General features: G+C 38.5%; 1 protein-coding gene across 8 annotated transcripts in view; it reads left to right on the top strand.

Moving 5' to 3' along the window:
* Positions 1-21367, top strand: part of LOC105479633 (family with sequence similarity 13 member A) — a 377790-nt gene that overhangs the window by 183851 nt on the left and 172572 nt on the right. For all 8 annotated transcript variants that reach the window (XM_011737705.3, XM_011737709.3, XM_011737712.3 and 5 more), the window contains one exon: positions 20665-20748. In XM_011737705.3, coding sequence (XP_011736007.2) covers positions 20665-20748 — 84 coding nt within the window. The remainder of the gene's footprint in view (positions 1-20664; positions 20749-21367) is intronic.

Raw genomic sequence — 21367 nt, forward strand, 5'->3', positions numbered from 1 at the left:
ACCCTGAATTTACCCAGAAGGTTGGCAGATATTGAGGGGTTCAGGAGTCTATGAGCCTGGTTTGTCTGGTTGTCCCGTTTGTGTATAAGTATTATGAATAAATGTAATAGGGTTCATGCAAACCTCATATATATGCATACTATAAAATAACGTGATTAGCATATTGCTAAATATCTATCTAGAAATATCTAGATGAATATGAACCTATTCCAGATAAACATGTTATAGGACTTTATTAGATAGTGTTGCTATTGCTCATTATATCTTTTGGGATTTTAAAGTTGTCTTCAGAGCATATATATGTCACTCATATACCATATTTTTCTGTATATCATTGGACTGGGAAATCTTTGTACTTTAATGCTTTGATTGTGGGAAGTGAGCAATAGTCATTTTGACCTATGGCATATCACTAAGTTGAGGAGTGCTGATTATATGTTAACTTTTGGGTTTAAAATTTAAATCTGGCTATAAAATAATTATGTTGATTTTCTTATGTGACTCTTAAGCAAACTCTCAAAACAGTTACTAACAAATGCGCTGAGGAAAGCAAAATATTAGAATGACCTTCCATAGTGATTAGTTCGAAGGAAGTGCTCACATTAATATATGTTATGGCAAGTTTGACCACAAAGCTCATTTTTTTATATATTTGACTTTCAGGTCAAAAAATTAATATTGTTTATGTAGAATCAAAGTCACTTACCCTATAAACTGATATATCACAGAAACTTCCTAAACCATTTCCCATATCTTTTTCATGCTCAAAAACATGGCATGTCTCTCCATTTTCATTTAGTGCCACAGCCTAAGCACAATTAACTTCAACAAATGTTTGTTCACTTTTTTCTTATTTAATGCAAAACTACTCTGTGCAAAGCTCCCTACTAAGTGCTGGAGTGCTTCAGAAAATAAACAAGACATGTCCCTGTCCTTGGGGGACCTTACAGTCTATAAGAAACAAAATCAGTGTAGGAACACAGGGGCAAAAGGGAGAATAGGGCCTTATACCAGACATTGTGCCACATTCTTCTATATATGTACCTCATTTACTACTGACAGTAACCTCTTGAAGTAATTGATCTTAATACTGGTTTACAGATGAGTAAATATAAGGGTAAATTGCTCAAGATTACACAACAGTAAATGGCAAAGCTGGGTTTTGAAATCAAGAAAGTACTGATTAGAAGCGAAGTAGAGAAATAACCAAAATCTTGGAGACTTAACTTAGGCCATCAGTGCCATGAGCTTTCATACGTGCATTCATTTAATGAGTATGTACTGTAGGAACTTAGTGTCAGTGTCAGGAAAGCAGTTGAACTCTGTTCTTCTGACTCCTATATGTCTTCACTCTTCCTAACCTCTTGTGTAGCCCCTCAAGAATATTATAAACTTCTGAGCAGCAGGGGAATTATAACAGGAAATAAAAGATGTTTTTGGTTTTTTGTTGTTTGCTTCTTTGTAATCTGGTTGCACTGTCTCTCCTTTTGTGTAGGTAAACTTATGTAGTGAGAATGATTAGCTTGTACCCACCAAAATCTATGTTATCATTTTGAGCATTTATGAAACTCAGAGGTAGCACTTATTTAGAATTCATTTCCTCCTTTCTTCCGAACAAATCCTTGTTTTGATCGTGAGTTATAATTTTTAGATAGATTCTGAGTTTGGAGGTTAAAAAAAAGTTAAGTGATGTATTTTTAAAACGCAGTAATTAAATAGCGTGGCAGATCATAGAGTTGATATTAAGATGGCTGAATAGACCCAGGTAGTATATGTCTCCTTCACAGAGAGGGACCAGAATAGTAAATAGATACATTTTGAACAGATTGTCTAGGAGAAGACACCGGGATTCCCTAGAGAAGAGTTGGGAAACACCAGAGATAAGTAAGGAGAAGGTTTGAGGCAGCCTGCATGGCCAGGGACTGACTGAGAGCCAGGAAAGGCTCCTGGATGTGGGGAAACAGTCAAAGAGAAACCCCCAGGGCTCCACATTCTGAAATAGGCTTCTATAGTTTTGGATATGGGAAAAACTCTCAACCCACTAGGGCCTTTAGCCTGACATATGAAGCTCCAGAAAGGGAACCCACACAGAATCCCATAGGCATCCAAGCCTAGAGCAGCCTCGTCTGGATACCAATTTGAGAGCAACCTAGATACCAAGCATCTACAGATACAGTTGCTGCCACCTCATTGCTCCAAGGAGAGAGAGGGGAAACAAAGCACTCCCATGCACCCATGGGAGGGTCCCTGCCACCCTGCTGTGAGCTGTTGAGACTGAGATGTGAGTAGACCGTACTCACAGCTTCTTGTCCAGGCTCCTTGCCTGAGAGGGACCGCACTCTTTCTGGTCCCAGGCCCAAGGCACCATTTTGAGAGTTTAACACTAGGCTGTGCCTCACCATTAAGCCAAGTTTGAGGCAACATGGCTGTACCCATCACCTAGCCATGGGAAGGACAGGGAAGAGCAAGCTCTCCTAAGCTTAGGACAATACATATCACCTTGCTATAGGGGGCTGTGGGACTGGAGACTAGGCTGCCCCATTCGCTGTTGCTTTCAGCAACATTAACACATACCACTTGGGGGCCAGTGGGTTGCTCTACCACTGCTATGCCATCACCCACACCACTTCAGATGCCTAGGACCTTAAGAGCCCACTCACACATGTAGCCCAACAGTCTCACAACTAGCTTCTATGAAAGCCATCAGGAGGCCCAAGAATCAGCCCTCCAGGACCCACTAATGCTGGATGGAGCAAGCTAGAATAAGCTGCTCTGAGACCTAAAGACAGAGACACTTACTCCATTGCTGCCACCACCAGGGCTCAAATACAGGCTTAGTTGATGTCCAAGTCCCCAGCAGAGCTTCACCACAGCCTCACCTAATAACTACTCTAAGCCACCTAGGAAATCACAGATACCATTGACCCTGTGTATGGCTGAGTGTCATACAAAGATTATACTACCTCAGGCGCCCAAAATCAAAGCCAAAGTATGCTACTCAACCAGAAAAATACGTCTACTCAAGAGAAAAATACAAAAATTCTCCCCTACAAAATAAAAATGGGAACAGGTGACTACTACACCAGATGTGTAATTATCAAAGAAAGGACATAAAAAACATGATAAAGCATGGAAATATGACACCACCAGAGGACACAACAAGTGTCCAGTAACAGATCCCCATAAAAAAAAATTTCTCAAAATGCCAGATAAGGAATTCAAAATATTGGTTTTAAAGAAGCTCAATGAGATGCAAGATAATTCTGAAAACTAGTACAAAGAAATCAGAAAATCAACTCAGGATATGAATGTGAAACGTACCAGGGGATTGATATCTTTAAAAAAAAAAAAAAAAAAGAGTTCAGTGGTTTACCTCTATAATCCCAGCACTTTGGGAGGCTGAAGCAGGAGGATCACTTGAGCATAGGAGTTCAAGACCAGCTTGGGCAACATGACAAGACCCTGTCTTTACAAAAAAATGCAAAAACTAGCTTGGCATGGTGGTACACACTTGTAGTCCCAGCTACTCAAGAGGCCAAGGTCGGAGGATCACTTGAGACCAGAAAGTTGAGGCTGCAGTGAGCTGTGTTCATACTACTGTGTTCCAGCCTGAGTGACAGAGAGAGATCCTGTCTCAAAAAACAAGGTAGAAATTTTGGAATTAAAAAAATGCATTGAAGCAAATACAGAATACATTTGAAAGCTCCAGTAATAGACTAGACCAAATAAGAAAAAGAATCTCAGAATTTGAAGGCAGGTCTTTTGAAATAATCCAGTCAGACAAAAAGAAAAAAAAAAAAAAAAAAGGAAAAAAAAGATGAATAAAGCCTTCAAGACATATGGAACTACAAAAAGTGACTAAACTTACAAATGATTGGCATTCCTGAGGGGGAAGAGGGATAAAAAAAGCTTAGAAAATCTATTTAAGGAAATAATTGATGAAAACTTCCCAAATCTAGCAAGAAAGTTAGATATCCAGATATAGGAGTCCCAGCAATCTCCAGGAAAATACATTGCAAAAAGACTACACCATGGCATATTATATTCAGAATGTCTAAAGTAAAAGTGAAAGAAAAAATTTTCAAATTAGCCAGAGAAAAAAGTCTAGTTATCAATATAAAAAAACCCTTCAGTCTAACAGCAGACATTTCAGCAGGAACCTTACAGTCCACAAGAGAGTAGGATGGTACTTTCAAAGTGCTGAAAGAAAGAAAGAAAAAAAACTATCAGCCAAGAATTTTATAACCTTCCTGAATATGCTTCATAGATGAAGGAGAACTAAAATTTTTATCAGACAAGCAAATGCTCAGACAATCTGTCACCACTAGACTGGCCCTACAGGAAATGACCAAAGGGATCTTAAAAATGGAAATGAAAAGTTAATATTCACCATCATGAAAACACATGGAAATATGAAACTCACAGTTCTTATAAAGCAATCACAGAAAGGAGGAAGAGAGAAGAATCAAATGACAGCATGACAATTTCGTCAAACCACAAAGACAAAAAGAGAAAAAGAAACAAAGAATTTATAAAACAATTTGGAAACAATTAACAATATGACAGGATCAAAGCCTCACATATAAATATTAACCTTGAATGTAAATGGATTAAATGTTCCACTTAAAAGATACAGATTGGCAGATTGGATTAAAAAGAAAAAGCAAATCCAAGTTTGTTTATATTAGATAAAACAAACTTTAAATCGAAAACAGTAATAAAAGACAAAGAAGATTTTATGTAATGATAAAGGGATCGATTCAGCAAGATATACCTTAGGAACCCTACACTGGAACACCTAGAGTCACAAAACAAATATTTCTAGGCATAAAGAAATAGACAGCAATACAGTAATAATGGGGACAGCAACAGACAGATCATTGAGACAGAAAATTAACAAAGAAACATTAGACTTAAGTTGGACTTTAGACTAAATGGACTTAGCAAACATTCACAGAACATTCTACCCAATAACTATGGAATATACATCCTTCTCATCAGCACATGGAACATTCTCCAAGATAGACCCCATGATTGGGCCACAAAACAATTCTTCATAAATTTTTAAAAATCAAAATTATATCAAGTATTTTCTCAGACCACAGTGGAATAAAAACTAGAAATTAATACCAAAAAGAACTTCAGAAACTATACAAACACATGGAAATTAAACAACATGCTCCTGAATGATCACTGGGTCAATGAAGAAATTAAGACAGAAATTTTAAATTTTTTGAATCAGATGAAAATGAAAACACACCATATGCAGGATACAGCAGAAATAGTGCTAAGAGGGAAGTTTATGGCATTAAATGCCTACATTAAAAAAATTAACAGCCTAACTTCACACCTCAAGGAACTAGAAAAACAATAACAAAGCAAACCCCAAGTTTGCAAAAGAAAAGAAATAATGAAGATCAGAATAGAACTAAATAAGAGATCCCCCCAAAATACAAAGGATCAATGAAATGAAAAGTTGGTTATTCGAAAAGACAAACAAAATTGATAGACCACTCACTAGACTAACCAAGAAAAGAAGGGAGAAGATCTAGATAAACACACAATCAGAAATGAAAAGGGAAACATAACAACCTACACCACAGAAATAAAACAAATCATCAAAGACTATTATGAAGAACTATAGGCTCACAAATTAGAAAACCTAGGGGAAATAGATAAATTCCTACAAACATACAACTTTCTGAGATCAATAAATAGCATTCCTGAACAGACCAACAATAAGTAGAAAAACTGAATCAGTAATAAAAATAATTCTACCAAGAGAAAAAAAAAAAAAAAAAAGACTAGGACCAGATAGATTCACCAGAACAATCAAGCAAGATTTTTTTTTAAAGGCATCCAAATTAGAGTAGAGTAAGTCAAATTATCCCTGTTCATTGATGATACAATCTTTTATCTAGAAATCCCTAAAGGCTCCATCAAAAAACTCTTAGATTTGGTAAAGGCTCGAGATACAAATTTGATGTACAGAAATCAGTAGCATTTCTATATACCATTAAGGACCTAGCTGAGTACCAAATCAAGAAGGAAATCCCATTTACAGTAGCTCCAAAAAAAAAAAAAATACATAGGAATATATTTAAACAAGTAGGTGAAAGATCTCTATCAGGAGAACTAAAAAACACTGGTGAAAAAAAAAAACTGTAGATGACACAAGCAAATGGAAAAACATCCCAGTCTTATGGATTGGGATAGCACTATTCACGATAACAAAGATAGAATTAACCTTGGTGTCCATCAAGGGAGAATTGAATAAAGAAAATGTGTGTGTGTGTGTGGGTATGTGTACACATAGTAAAGGCCCAGACTTCACCACTGTGTAATATATGCATGTAAGAAATATGCACCTGTCCCCCTAATTATATAAAAATAAAATTTTTAATAGCATAATAGAGGGTTGTTTGCTTGAATTACTCAAATGGGCACCTTTTAGTAGTAGAAACTAATTAGATTAACAAGAAGTGTAAAGCATTAAGTAATAAAAGTAATATTAAAAGTTACTTCATAGTTTGGAATGCTTTATGGCTCCAATTTTTAGATCATACGCATATATTTACAATTCAGATTGCTGTTAATTTCTTCTCCCCAGACATTTTGTTTTATAGAGTGATTATAGGTAAACACTAGAAAGTCGTGTCTTCTCATGAATCATTAGATGTAACACATTGCCAGGTATTACATTCTTTCCTAATATAAGGAATAATTAACAGAAGACAGACTAAATTGCTTTTGCTTATGAAGACGCCATTATGCTATGTATCCTTTAAACTGTTTCCAGTGAGATGGCAAAACTTTGGAACTGTTTATTAAAGAAGTTGACTACTTTAAATCATTATACTGTGTATATTTGGCAAATAGAAGGCACTCAGTAAATGGCAAGTGAATATTTGAGGTTTTTAAAGATCACTTACATTTTCTATAAAACTGAGTTTCTGATATATTCTTCAGTTGATCTCCTCAGGATGGAAGTTATACTTCTGTGGCCTGGAAGTGCCTAGAAATGAACATTCTTCCAGTGATGGGGGTAAGCCTTATCCATGGCTAAAAACTGGGGGGGTATAAATTCCCAGCTGCTTTACTCCTCAATTAGAATTATTTAGGGGTGTATATTTTACACTGTTCCCCGAGCTCTCCCCTAAATTTAAGCTTAAGAACCACTGTGGGAGCTTAATAGTGACATTTCTTGTTGGCTCCCTTTCTCCCTCTATTATCACCCCCATTCCACCACAGAACCACCCGCATAAACTACTTGCTGTCAATCCTCGTGGCAAGGTCTGCTTCTGGTTAAGTTGGTACAGGTCCAACTGAGACATCTCAAATTCTACCCCCTCCGTGAAGCCCTCTCCAGCTTCCAGGTAGAGTTAATCCTCATCTCCTTTGTTGTCTTGTGGCACTTTGTTTCTCCTTCTGTTAGAACATTCTGCCTTGGATAAGTTGGGGTTTTTTTCCTTTCATGTTGTGTTGTAAGTTTTTCTAGGGTAAGAACAATATCTCATATTTACTTATATGTTGGCATTTATCTTAAAGTTGTGAATCAACTCATACATTCTTGTATCTTCTAAAACACTTATTCTAGTTCTTTATATTTACTCAAAACATCCATTAAATTACAACACGTTTAAGTGAAAGTTAACTCAAATTTCCTTCAAGAAAGTCATAGTAACTATTCTGAGCATTAATAATTGTTCACATCTCTAGTGCATACAATAAAAGTTTGCTTCACAGACTTCCAACTACCTAATTTGCCAGGTGAATTAATTCTGTGCATTCTTTTTTAAGACATACTGACTGCTGTACATGTCAACCCTTAATTCTTGTGACTAGTAGGTGACTCTCTTATACACCTGCTCAATACCAGTTTTACTGTATGCTGACCAGGAGTCAATCGTGTTTGTTTCCAAACCTGTTTATGCCAATTATTGTTTTTTTATGGTACTTATATAATTTAGTTAAACAAATGTAGTGTGAATACAACAATATAGCTATTTATGGGAAAATAGTGTCAGAGTAGTTAATGGAAGCTTCTGTAAAAGATTCTAAAACCTTGGTGGCTTAACACAATCAAAATGTATTTCTCATTCACTTTGCAGTCCAGTGGGTTGAGGAGCCCTCCTCATCTTAGACCAGCTACCATCAAAGTTTGCCTTATCAGGGAAACAGGAGGATGAAAATAATTTGGAATATTTTTATGGCCAAATCTAGAAGTGGCTTGTCATGTGGCTCCCAATCTAACTGGAAGAGAGGCTGAAAATGGCTTTCCTGATGCCCAGAGGGAGAAGATGAGTAAATGATATGAAATACACAAAGCGTTGCCACTGCCTCAAAACCTTAGTTGAATACTTAGGAAAGACCTAATAATGATTAAAGGCTTCATATTTTCACTCCATGTATTTCCACTCCAATATATAGGTGACACATTATGATTGTGGCTTGTACAAGACAGATCGTACATGAAAGATTATTTGTTATGATTTCCTACTTTAGTTTGCTTTGGGACTTACCTAACGTGTGTTGTTTCCTGATCTCATTAAATAGGAAGGACTCTTCAGGAGAGGCAGTGTTCTGTGCAGGTGAGAGCAGGTTTTGGAGACTGACTGCCTGGCTTCAAATTCCAGTGTTACCACTTACTAGATGTAGGACCTTAGACAAGTTACTCAGACTCTCTGTACCTCACTTTCCTTACATATGAAATTTGGGTAGTAAAAGCACATATTTCATAGGATTGTTGTGAGGATAAAATGAGTAAATGTGTAATAGCACTTAGAAGAAAACCATGCACGTAGTAACTACTATATATGTGATAGCCAGTGTTGTTTATTAATTTGATTATCATTACCATCAATACTGCACGATTTCAATTCATAATTTTCTCTTCAGTGCCCACAATATAAAAGACACTATAATAAATATTTGTGTAACTCAAAGTACTTTCTTTAGTTGAAAGCAACAAAAAACAACTCTGGGAAAAATTTGACAAAAGGAAAGGAAAGGAATTTCTACAAACCAGACTTCCCAGAGGACCCTTACCAAGACAGCTGACAGCTATAAGGTTCTGGGCAGCAGGTGTTGTGAGAGCCAAACAGTGTCTTCAACAGACTGCCACTGGGAGAGTCAGCTTTAGCTATTCTCAGTTTTTGAGTCTTCTCATTTCTGGTGAAAATTATAGTGAATGGGTATCTGATTGATATTTGGAAGTTCTTGGAAGACATGTCCAATTGTTCCTCAGAGATACACTTTTATTGAAACACTGTATCCAATAGGAAAGAGTGGTTTCCTAAAACTACATCTTCCTCCAAAGAAGGGAGAATGAGTGTTGGACATACAAAGATATTAATTGTCTACTTCAGCACCATAAAGAGAGAAAAGATTGAAAAGTCCTTTAAGCATCTGAGATCAAGGATGGAAAATGGGATAAGCATGTAAGTAATTAGCACAAGTAGCATGTGACCCCAATTATAAAGTTCATGTAGGGTAGATATGACAAGAAGGGTGGGTTGAAATGTGTTGGATGGCAGCAATAAGAATTTAAATGTGATGATGGGCAGCAGTAATTAAAAGTTTCCAGGAAAGGAATAACTTGAATTGGAGTTGGCTATGGTTTGGATGTAGTTTGTATGTCTCCACCAAATCTCATGTGGAAACTTGGTCCTCAGCGTTGGAGTTGGGACCTAATGGGGGAGTGTTTGGGTCATGGGGGTGGATTCCTCATGAATAGATTAATGCCCTCCGTTGGAAGTGAGTGAGTTCTCACTGTATTAGTTTCTGCAAGAGCTGGTTATTAAAAAGAGCCTGGCACCCCCGCCCCTTTGCCATATGATCTCTACACAGATTGTCTCCCTTTTGCCTTCCTTCATGAGGCACTCACCATATGCAGATGCCCAAACTTAACTTTCCAGAATGAGCCAAATAAATCTTTTTTCTTTATAAATTACCCAGCCTCAGATGTTCATTTATAGCAACACAAAACAGACTAAGAGTAATAAAGTAGAAAAAATTAATTTGGCATTCATGTGTAGGATAAACTGAAGAAGAGGAGTCGGAAGAGGTTGTTTTTGACTCATCAGTCTATTCAGCTATTCAAGCATTTATTGAATGCCTGTTAGCCAGCTGATATTCTATGAGCTTTAAAAATAACAGTGAATTAAAAAATAATACATGCTCTCATGAAGTTTACCTTTTAGCGGGATGGGCACAGACTATAAACAATTAAGGAAGTTACTATGTCATCTGATGATAGATTCTGCAAAAAAAAAAAAATTAAACCATGATACACTCTTGAAATTAATGGTACTGTATATGAGTTGGTGGGAGAGAAGGGAGCTGGGGAGCTTTTTTGTGTAGAGAAGTGAAGGAAGACCCCTAGGCTAGGGAGCATTTGAGTGGGGATCTAAATGACGTGGCAGAGCAAGCCATACAAACTTTTGGAGGAAGAACATTCTAAACACAAGGAATGGCAAGTACAAAGGCCCTGAGTCAGGCACTTGCACACTTGCATATGGTAGTGGATCATTATTTAAACCTCTGTGCAAATAAATAAAAAGTAGAGCTTCTCTAAGTCAAGACTGTTAAATGAGAAAGCATGGTGGGTTCGATGATCAAAGGACAGCACAGTTATTAGGAACAGATCAGAGCAACACATGGACATCTAAACCAATCTCAATTCAATAAGTACTGTGACAGAAGTAAAGCAGGTTGAAAAACATAACTAGGGAAAGCTTTTTTTGGTGAGGTTGTTAGATGGAGCTTCTCCAAAGAGGTGATATAGGAGCTGAAGGAAAGCTCTATATTGGATTATAATAATATTAAGACTGAGAGTCCAAACTTTAGAGCTTAATGATGCTTGATTTCTTTGTCCATCTTCCCTTGCTTATAACAGAATACCTGAAATGCAGTCATTTATAAAAGTAATTTATTCTTTGTAGTTTTGGAGGCTGAGAAGTCCAAGCTCAAGGGGCTATATCTGTTGAGGGCCTTCTTGCTCTAGGTGGTACAGGGCATCACATAGTTAGGGGGCTAAGTGTGCTAGTTCAGATCTCTCTTCCTCTTCTTTTTTTTAATTTATAAAGATAAGAGGTTTCTTTGGCTCACAGTTCTGCAGGCTGTACAAGAAGCATAGCAACAGCATCTGCTTCCGGCAAGGGCTTCAGGCCGCTTCCTCTCATGGTGGAAGGGGGAAGGGGAGCTGGCATGTGCAGAGGTCACATAGCAAGAGAGGATGCAAAAGCCACTAATCCTGCTCCCATAATAACCCATTAATTCATTAACCCATTAATTTATTAATCCACAAATGAATTAATCTATTCATGAGGGCAGAGCTCTTAAAACCCAATCATTGCTTCAAGGCCCCACCTCTCAACACTGCCACGCTGGGGCTTAAATTTCAATATGACTTTTGGAGAGGACAAATACTCAAACCGTAGCACTGGACAATAAAGCTTTGATTTAATTTGACCACCCCTGCTGCAATTAATTTTCATTTTTTTCTTTACGTGGAAATGACTGGTTGCCATTTTCTGTAGGGTAATTTTTAATAGACTTAAACACAATTAAAATTATAATTGTGTTTCATAAGGTATATAATTCATAAGGTTGTACCTGTGACTATTATTGTTGCAGTTCATAAAGTAATTATAATTAGTTCAAAATTCTATGTAGAATTTGACTACTTCTCATCCTCCCATTTCTACTTCCCTGGGCCAAGCCAGAAAATTACAGAGTTTTTCCAAAAATATATAGTGAAGATCTAGAAAGTGCTATTTTAAAATTAAGCTTATTCCTTTCATTAATGTAAAGATAACATTATATTTCTTTTGAGTTTTAAGGAAATCTGCTTTTTTCAGTCAATCAAATTGAGATTCATTTGAGATACAGATGAACTGCAGAAGAGACTTCTACGGGATTAAAAAGGGTGGTCTGTAATGTACCAGTCATATGTATTGGACCCTGGTTATGTGCAAAGTAGCACTATTCTGCATGCCCTTTCCTGTAATAGGCCTCAGTCATGGGCTTTTGCTACACCAAATCTGACCAAATCAACTATTGTGAGTTTGACCCCAGCACACCAAATGTGGTTCCTCCCTGTCATAATGTAGCTTCTTTTACATCTATCCTTACCCATCAGAAATAGAAAAGTGTGTTATTATCTTATTCCCAATATCACAGAGTCCACCAAAATTCTCTAATGGTTGGAAATTAATACTAAAAGGAAGGGAAATGTAGAAGTTGACAGTTTTATTTGTTCATTAAAAAATCTTTACTAAATATGCACTGAATACTAGAATACACTGATCAAATATCTTTACCCCTCACGAGCCTTAAAGACTTCTTGGAGTGGTAGACAATCAATAACAAATTAAAGTGAATACTGTGGTTGAAGGTGAAGCCTGTTAAGAAGAGAACAGCATAGTTAGAGGAGCCACTTTAGATGAGGTTGTTAAAGATGGCCTCTCTGAGGAAGTGACATAGGAGCTGAAAGACAAGATTGAATGCACAGCTATGCTAGAGCAGTGTGAAAAAGCATTCCAAGGAGAAGGAATAAGAAGGGCAAATGCTGGGAGGCAGGAAGGGACTTGCAGTATTTGAAGAACAGAAAAGAAGGCCGTGGTGGCTGGGGCATAATGAGGAGGGGGCAAATGGTATGAGATTAGAGACATAGGCTAGATCATTGGGACTGTGTAGGTCATGGTAAGGAATTTGGATTTTATTGTAGGAATAATGATATATCATTGGAAGATTTAGGGTAGAGAAGTGACATCCTCTGATTTACATGTACAAAGCTTGCAGAAGGCAAGATGTTTGAAGTAATTTAGGTGAACAGTGATGGTTATGATTGGGGTGGCTGTGCACATAGGGAAGAGTAGACAGATTTCAGTTTATTTTGGAGATAGTACTGACTGGACTTGGCGGGTTGAATGCAAGATGTATGAGAAAGGGAGGAATCAAGGTAGATTCCTAGGACATTGTCCTGAGCAACTAGATGACATTTGCTAATCTAAGGAAGACTCAAAGACTGACAGTTTTTGTTTTTTTGTTTTTTTGAGAGGGAGTCTCACCCTGTCATCCAGGTGGAGTGCAACGGCAATCTTGGCTCACTGCAACCTCAGACTGAGAAAATTTTTTTGCTGATAATTTATAAGCTCAAGTTTGAACATACTAAGTGTAGAGTTGCCAATTAGGCAGTTAGATGTAAGTAATTTGGGCTCAGGAGAAACATCAAAGACAGAGACACAAATTTGGGCAACATTATATATTGGTTGTATTTAAAAGCCATCAAGATGAATGATTTCATATCATTTAGGAAAAGAAGACTTCTCTGTATCAACTCTTGAGTCACTCCAACTTCCTTCATTCATTTATTCAGCACACACATATTGAGTTCCTTCTATACCAGGCACTTCTTTATGGAATTGTGATCACAGTAGTAAAAGGAGACATATTATTTGCCACCGCCTTCTTTGCCATCACCACTGCCTTCTTCTTATTGTTCTTCCTCTTCCTCTTCTTCTTCGTTCTCATCCTCCTCCTCCTCTTCCTCCTCTTCCTCTTCCTCCTCCTCTTCTTCCCTCTTCCCTCTACTACTGCTGCTTCTGCTGCTGCTTCTGCTGCTGCTCCTGCTCCTTCTCCTTCTCCTTTTTCTGTTTCTGCTGCTTCTGCTTCTTCTCCTTCTCCTCCTTCTCCTTCTTCTCCTTCCTCCTCCCCCTCTTCCTTCTTCTTCTCCTTCTCCTTCCTCCTCCTCCTCTTCTTCCTTCTTCTTCTTCCTTCTTTTTCTTTCTTCTTCTTCCTTCTTCTTTCATCTTCTTTCTTCTTCTTTCTTCTTTCTTCTATCTCGTTCTGTCACCCTGGCTGGAGTGCAGTGGTGTGATCACAGCTCTGCAGGCTGGACCTCTTGGGCTCAGTAGATCCTCCTGCCTCAAGTTCCTGAGTATCTAGGACCACAGGAATGTGCCACCATGCCTGCCTAATTTTATTTTATTGTTTTTGTAGAGATGGAGTCTCCCTATGTTGCCCAGGCTTAGAGTTCTCTTTAGTAGAGGATTCAGAAAATAAACCAATAACCGATAGATATGTAACTGTAACTTTGTTGTATAGAGGAGGAGCAGCAGCCAACCATATGGAGTTGGTCTGGTTGAGTAGGAAAATGTCTTCCCCCTGTATATTGGTCAAGGTTTTCCAGAGAAACAAAACCAATAGGAGGTGTGTGTGTGTGGGGGGGGGGGGGGGGGGGGCGGGGGGTGTATGTATGTGTGTAAAGAGAGAGGCGATTTATTATGGGGTTTGGCTCACATGATTTTGGAGGCTGAAGAGCTCTATAATATGCTGTTTGCAAGATCCGGTGAACCAGGGAAGCTGGTAGCATGGCTCAGTCTAAGTCTGAAGGCTTGAGAGCCTGAGAGACTGCTGGTGCAAGTCCAGAGTCCAAAGGATGCAGAACCTGGAGTTTTGATGTCCAAGAGCAGGAGAAGATGGGTGCCCCAGCTCTAGGAGAGAGAGCAAATTCACCTTTCCTCTGCCTTTTTCTTCTATATATGTCCTCAGCCAATTGGATGGTGCCTGCAACATTTGGTGAGGGTGGATCTTCCTTACTCAGCTTGTTGATTCAAATGCCAACCTCTTCCAGAAACACCCTCACAGACATACCCAGAAATAATGTTTTGCCAACTCTTTGGCCATCTCTTCATTTAGTCAAGTTGGCACCTAAATTTAACCATCACAAGCCACCTACCAGTGATATCATGGAAGCTAAGAGAAGAGAGTAATTCAAGAATAGTCACTTTCTTTAAATGTTACTAAGAACAAGAGTAAGATGGAGGCTGAGCTGTGACTATTTTGGCAGATTCTGTGAAATAGTGAGACAAAGACCAGATCTTAGGGCATTGAAGAATGAATTGGAGATGAGGAAGCAGAGAAAGTGAATGAAGATGGCTGTTTTAAAGGAATTTGCTATGAAGGGAAGCAAAAAAAGTAGGACCATAGCTAATGGGAGATGTAGGATTAAGGAAGCATCTTTTAAAAATAAACAAACAAAAACAATAAGATATGACTGCAGAGCATGCTTGTGATTGATGGGAATAGTCATAGTGGGGAAGGGAGTGACAGGAGACCACTGAAGGAGCAGCCTTTGGAGAGGTGAGAGGAAATGAGATCCACTGTGCATATGAAAGGAATTGCTCTTTGATACAACCAGTCATATCTCTCATTGTAACAACAGGGAAGGCAGAGAGGATTGAATGATTTCAGCTAGGTTTGTAGATTTGATGGTATAACAATGAGTAGCTTCTGCTCTAATGTTTCTGTTTTTCCAAAGAAGTATGAAGCAAGAATGGAAAGAAAGGGGTTTGAGAAGAGAGGGAAAGACAAGAAATACCATCTTGGAAAGTGGAAAATCAAGTTACGCAAGAAGTATAGCAGAATTGCTGTACCTGAGGGAGGGTCCATTCAAAGTTTATGGTCATAAATTTAATGTGAAACCAATCAACCAATTCTGTAATTTTTTTCCAGCCACTTTGAGTTGCTCCATTCCCAGCACAGAGAAGGCATATAGCTGGATTCATCTAACATTATACTTTTGTGAGGTGAAAGCAATGATTGGAGACTGGAGGAAGGAAATTAAGGGTATTAGCAAGAGAATGAAGGATCATAAAGGGAATTTAGGAAGGGAATTAAGAAGGGACTAAAAGCAGGAGGAATGCACAGGGAGTTTTGAAGGGGATTTTATTTATTCAGTTTACTCAATCACTCAACGATTGAGCTCCTGCTATGTGCCAAACCTAGTTGTAGGCTCTGTAGATATAATGTATTTATGAACAAGACTGACCAACTCCTCTTACAGAGTAGGGTGAGATGGACAATAAAGAATTAAAACCAGGCCGGGCGCGGTGGCTCAAGCCTGTAATCCCAGCACTTTGGGAGGCGGAGACGGGCGGATCACGAGGTCAGGAGATCGAGACCATCCTGGCTAACATGGTGAAACCCCGTCTCTACTAAAAAATACAAAAAACTAGCTGGGCGAGGTGGCGGGCGCCTGTAGTCCCAGCTACTCGGGAGGCTGAGGCAGGAGAATGGCGTAAACCCGGGAGGCGGAGCTTGCAGTGAGCCGAGATCGCGCCACTGCACTCCAGCCTGGGCGACAGAGCCAGACTCCGTCTCAGAAAAAAAAAAAAAAAAAAAAAGAATTAAAACCAGCCGGGCGCGGTGGCTCATGCTTATAATCCCAGCACTTTGGGAGGCCGAGGCGGGCAGATCACGAGGTGAAGAGATTAAGACCATCCAGGCCAACATGGTGAAACCCCATCTCTACTAAAAATACAGAAATTAGCTGGGCATGGTGATGCATACCTGTAGTCCCAGCTACTCAGGAGGCTGAGGCAGGAGAATCGCTTGAACCTGGGAGGCAGAGGTTGCAGTGAGCCAAGATCACGCCACTGCACTTCAGCCTGGTGACAGAGCAAGACTCCACCTCAAAAAAAAAAAAAAAAAAAAAGAATTAAAACCAGTAAGTGTAGTTTAAAGTCAGATATTTCTAAGGGCTATGGAGAAACATCAAATAGGGTAAGGGGATAGAGAGCAACAAGTGGAAGAGGAGAGAGGTGGTGATTAATATCCCTTCCCAGGTGGCATCCTGGGAAGAGAACCTGCTCCAGTGAAATTAGCAAAGACCTGAATGAAACAAGGGACCAAGCCTTAAAAGAGCTGTGGGAGCAGTATGCAAGGCTGAGGGGACAGTGAGGGCTTTTCTATTTTTAAATGTCATCAGTAGTTGAATAGTAAAGCAAAAGAAGCCATGATAAACAAGGTATTTTTTCCTTCCTTATTGTATTTTTAATTGGTGTTCTCATAATACCATGACACAGCTGTTTTAAGCAAGTAGGTGTTATGCAAAGGTCATTAAAGTGACCAACTGGTTCAGTCAAAAGTCTCATGTAAGTAGACAAAATGTTTAAAAAAAATATAGATATACCTTATATGATCTATTAATGTCCAGTTTGACACTTCATTCTCCAGTGCTCAGCATTGGAATACCAACCATTCCAACTATTAATAAGATTCAGTTGATATTTGTTGAATAAATTTTCATGCCTACATACAGTTTAACACTTAAAAAACAAAACATCCCCCTCCAAGCTATTTCCAAAAAGTTCTTCTAAAGGAAGAGTTTGAACACAAGCCCAAGGTCTCTTTTGCCTTGAGAATGTGGGAACTTTCTTTACATGGCTTTGTAAAAAATATAGATATAATTCACATACCATTGAAATTCACTCTTATAAAGTATACAATCTACGGCTTTGTGTGTGTTCACAAAACTGTGCAGTTATCACCATTACCTAATTCCAGAATATTTTTATCATCCTACAAAGAAATCTCAGCCGGGCACGGTGGCTCACTCCTGTAATCCCAGCACTTTGGGAGGCCGAGGTGTGCGGATCACGAGGTCAAAATATCAAGACCATCCTGGCCAACATGGTAAAACCCTGTCTCTACTAAAAATACAAAAATTAGCTGGGCATGGTGGCGCGCACCTGTAGTCCCAGCTACTCCAGAGGTTGAGATAGGAGAATCGCTTGAACCTGGAAGGCGGAGGTTGCAGTAAGCCAAGATTGCGCCACTGCGCTCCAGCCTGGCAACAGAGTGAGACCTGTCTCAAAAAAAAAAAAAAAAAGAAAGAAAGAAAGAAACCTCATGTACATCAGGCCTGTTAGCAGTCGCTCCCCACTCCCCCCAGCCCCTGGCAATAATCAATCTGTTTTCTGTCACTAAGTATTTGCCTATTCTGGACATTTCATTTCAGTGGAATCACACAATATATATCCTTTTGTGTCTGTATTCTTTCACTTAGCATGTTTTCAAGGTTCATTAATGTTGTAGCAGGTGTCAGTACTTTATTCCTTTTTATATCGGAAGAATATTCTATTATGTGACTATACCATGTCTTGTTTATCCATTCATCAGTTGATGGGCATTTGGATTGTCACCACTTTTAGGCTATTATGAATAATGCTACTGTTTGCATTTGTGTTTATACTTTTGCTGTGGACATAAATTTTCAACTATCTCAGATACGTATGTACAAATATAAATGGCTTTATAAAGGTTTGTAAAATGTTTTATCTTAGTATTTCGTACTTAACTGCATAATATATGTTTTAAAAGAATAAGTTATCACCAGTTATTTGCTTAGGCTACTGGTTGAATTATTTAACTTTTCTCCAGAAATCGAAGTACCATGGGCCTTACAGGAAGGTGTTACCTGTGTCCTGTGGCTCTACAGCCCCCTTGCTGGCTGCTTGCTGCAAGCGTGGGGGCTGCTGTTTCAGCACCATTCTGATGGGGCACTGGGAACGCAACTCTGAACAGGTGCTGACTTGTCTTTTCATCAATAAATAGTACTTCTTCCCTGAGCTAGATCTTTTATCTGCCAGTTCATTCTTGGACTGCTAAACTTTACTTTGTCTGTATTGTCTGAGTTTAAAGTTGTAAAACAAAAAGTAAATATAATTCATGTAGGCGACATTTGCAAATAGGAGTTTAGAAAAAATGCTTTCAGAGACTTATAGGGAAAAGTTGACTGTCAGCCTTGTGCCCATTAATTCACAGAGACAGGGCTGGAAAATAGAATAAAGAAATACTGTCACTTCTGTTTTATGCATAAGGAAGAAAGAATTATAGGCATTTGTAAACACTCAGACAGTCATAGACAAAAATCAGACATTTCTACTAATTTCCCTTAACAGCCTTATTTCTTTTCATCATATTCTAGCATTTACATACCAGTAGTTTAAAAAACGGGTACAAGTATAAAGCATAATTGTGTTATCCAAGCATAGTCAAATTACGCAATGGATTATGCATTTGGCTCTCCTAAATGTCATGCTGGATATAGTTTATCCCTCTCACAGTGAGTCAGAAGCGGGAATGGGTTCATTCACTATTTCCAGAAAGCAGCTTACCACCAGCAGGTGCTGTAACTAGTGGGAAAGGGTAGGACCGGAATGCACACTTATTTAGGGATCTCTGAAATGTACCCTTTGGTACTTACATAAGGGCTACATGAGGCCACAGGCAGCTGAGAGTGTTGGCAGTACCTGCAGCTACTCTGCAGCTTAGAAGAGGCTTCCAATCCCCTATGCATCTGGGAATGTTTGTCCCTAGCACAACCCTGAGAACAGGTGCTGTGTACTGCTTTGTGGTCCAGACATGAGTCTCAGCTTTGCCACTGTCTATGTGATCTTGGACACATCACCTTAGAATCCAAGTCCCTCATCTGTAAAATCAGGAAGGCCGACTAGTTGACTTTTACAAAACTCTTTTGGCTTTAAAATGCTATGGCTCCACAACTTAGTGGTTTAAGATGCCAAGTATAGTATATTGGAGATGAGTAATATATAAAGGTATTAAGAGCTCAGGCCCTAAAGTTATACAGAACAATCTTTGAGTCCCCTGTGACCTTGGGCAAGTTTACTTAACTTCTGTAAGCCTGCATTGTGTTAGCCTTAAAGGGGAGATGATGATAAAAATGGCATTATAAATGCAGAGTCTTTAGCAGTGCCCAATACATCATAAGAGTCAATCTTTATTAATAATAAGTAGTGTTGTTACTTTCTTTAGGGACATTTTATCCTAATAATATATTGCTCCCTTTAGAAATAAATGAATATAAGTCTAGCAAATTTTAGTAATATTGTGAAGTATATATACTAAAATTATGTTTAAAAGATTATAACAAGTTAGCCATAAACTAAACTTTTAAAAATATATGATTTAGATTATTGAATGGCAGGAATGTTGGGGAAGAAATGGGATACAGAGGATTATGGAATAAGTGAAAAAAATCTGACTTTCTCCTTAGCCTTCTTGTTGTCTGTAATTTTCCTTTTATGTATTCTTTTCCTATCTTAATTTGGAGATGGAATCATCTATGGAAAGCTTATCCAAGTTAATGGCTATTCGGAAGTGAGGCTCTGCATTATTGAAACAACAAAACAAACAAGATTACAGTCATTTCTGTTCATCATGTAGGAATAAATAATAAATCTATACAGTTCTGCCTCAGCTGCCTCCTTGTAATTTCTGCCATTATTTTGGTAAATGTTGTTTTGGTGTGAACCAAGGACTTGGAGGTTTAATAATTCTGGAAACAGATACTCATATATTCTTCCACAGGGTGTTAATACAAAACTATCACTATTTAATAGTAGTTTGCTAAATTATCTGAAGGAAATTGTTTAAGATCAAGTATGTAAAGAGTCAGAATCCATCTGTAAAATGTGGGGAATGTTGGCAACTTTAAGTTTGTTGGTTGATATTTTGGAGATTTAACTATTCACTTCTCAAAAGAAGAGCAAGCTGTCTATAGTGGATATGTATGTGATAAACTGACATAATAGTGCAGGTAAGATTTTTAATGATCATCTCTGAATATACGTACTGTACATTTCCCACCTACTCCATCACCATCTTAACTTTGCTGTTGTATATGACAAATAAGAGGAAAAGTTTTCACTCCATATTACAATTTCACCAGCTTCTGATGTGAACAACTCAATCCAGAAATGCTCTCTCTTAAAAACTGTTTTTCACTACCTTGTAATTTTTGGTTAGGGTAAATGTTCTTTAATCTCTAATGTTTCCTTTATACTTCTTTTGTAGGAGGCCAGTTATAAGAATTCCCTGCCCATCCTTTTAACAAGAGGCTTGGAAAAAGACATGCCAAAACCACCCCCAAAAACCAAGGTAAACTATGTTTGCTCTGTAGGCAACCATGTGAAATCTTTAGCATGGTTCTTTGTTTTTTTTTGTTGTTATTGTTGTTTGTTTGTTTTGAGACAGAGTCTTGCTTTATTGTCCAGGCTGGAGTGCAGTGGCACAATCTCCGCTCACTGCAACCTCCGCCTCCTGAGTTCAGGCAGTTCTCCTGCATCAGCCTTCGGGGTAGCTCAGACTACAGGTGCACACCACCATGCCCAGATAATTTTTGTATTTTTAGTAGAGACGGGGTTTTGCCATATTGGCCTCACTGGTCTCAAACTACTGACCTCAGGTGATCTGCCTGCCTCGGCCTCCCAAAGTGCTGGGATTACAGGTGTGAACCACCGCTCCCAGCCAGCATGGTTCTTTATGCTCTCCTGTTTCCATGTTCTGTTGCTTGCATTTCCTTCAACCCTTTCGGTTTTTCATTTGTTTGTTTTTGCAGGGAAGTAGGCATGAGGTAGTGTTGTGGGAAGATCTGGTGGTGTAAAAGCACTTTTTGTATAGTACCTTTAATCCGTGGTTGCATTCAGCCAAAAATTCTTTGGATACTCCTATTATCGAACAGACAGTGATAATTTTTAGTAGATGTTTTTACTTCTGC

This window comes from Macaca nemestrina, chromosome 3, assembly GCF_043159975.1.
Source record: "Macaca nemestrina isolate mMacNem1 chromosome 3, mMacNem.hap1, whole genome shotgun sequence".
Classification (NCBI taxonomy): domain Eukaryota; kingdom Metazoa; phylum Chordata; class Mammalia; order Primates; family Cercopithecidae; genus Macaca; species Macaca nemestrina.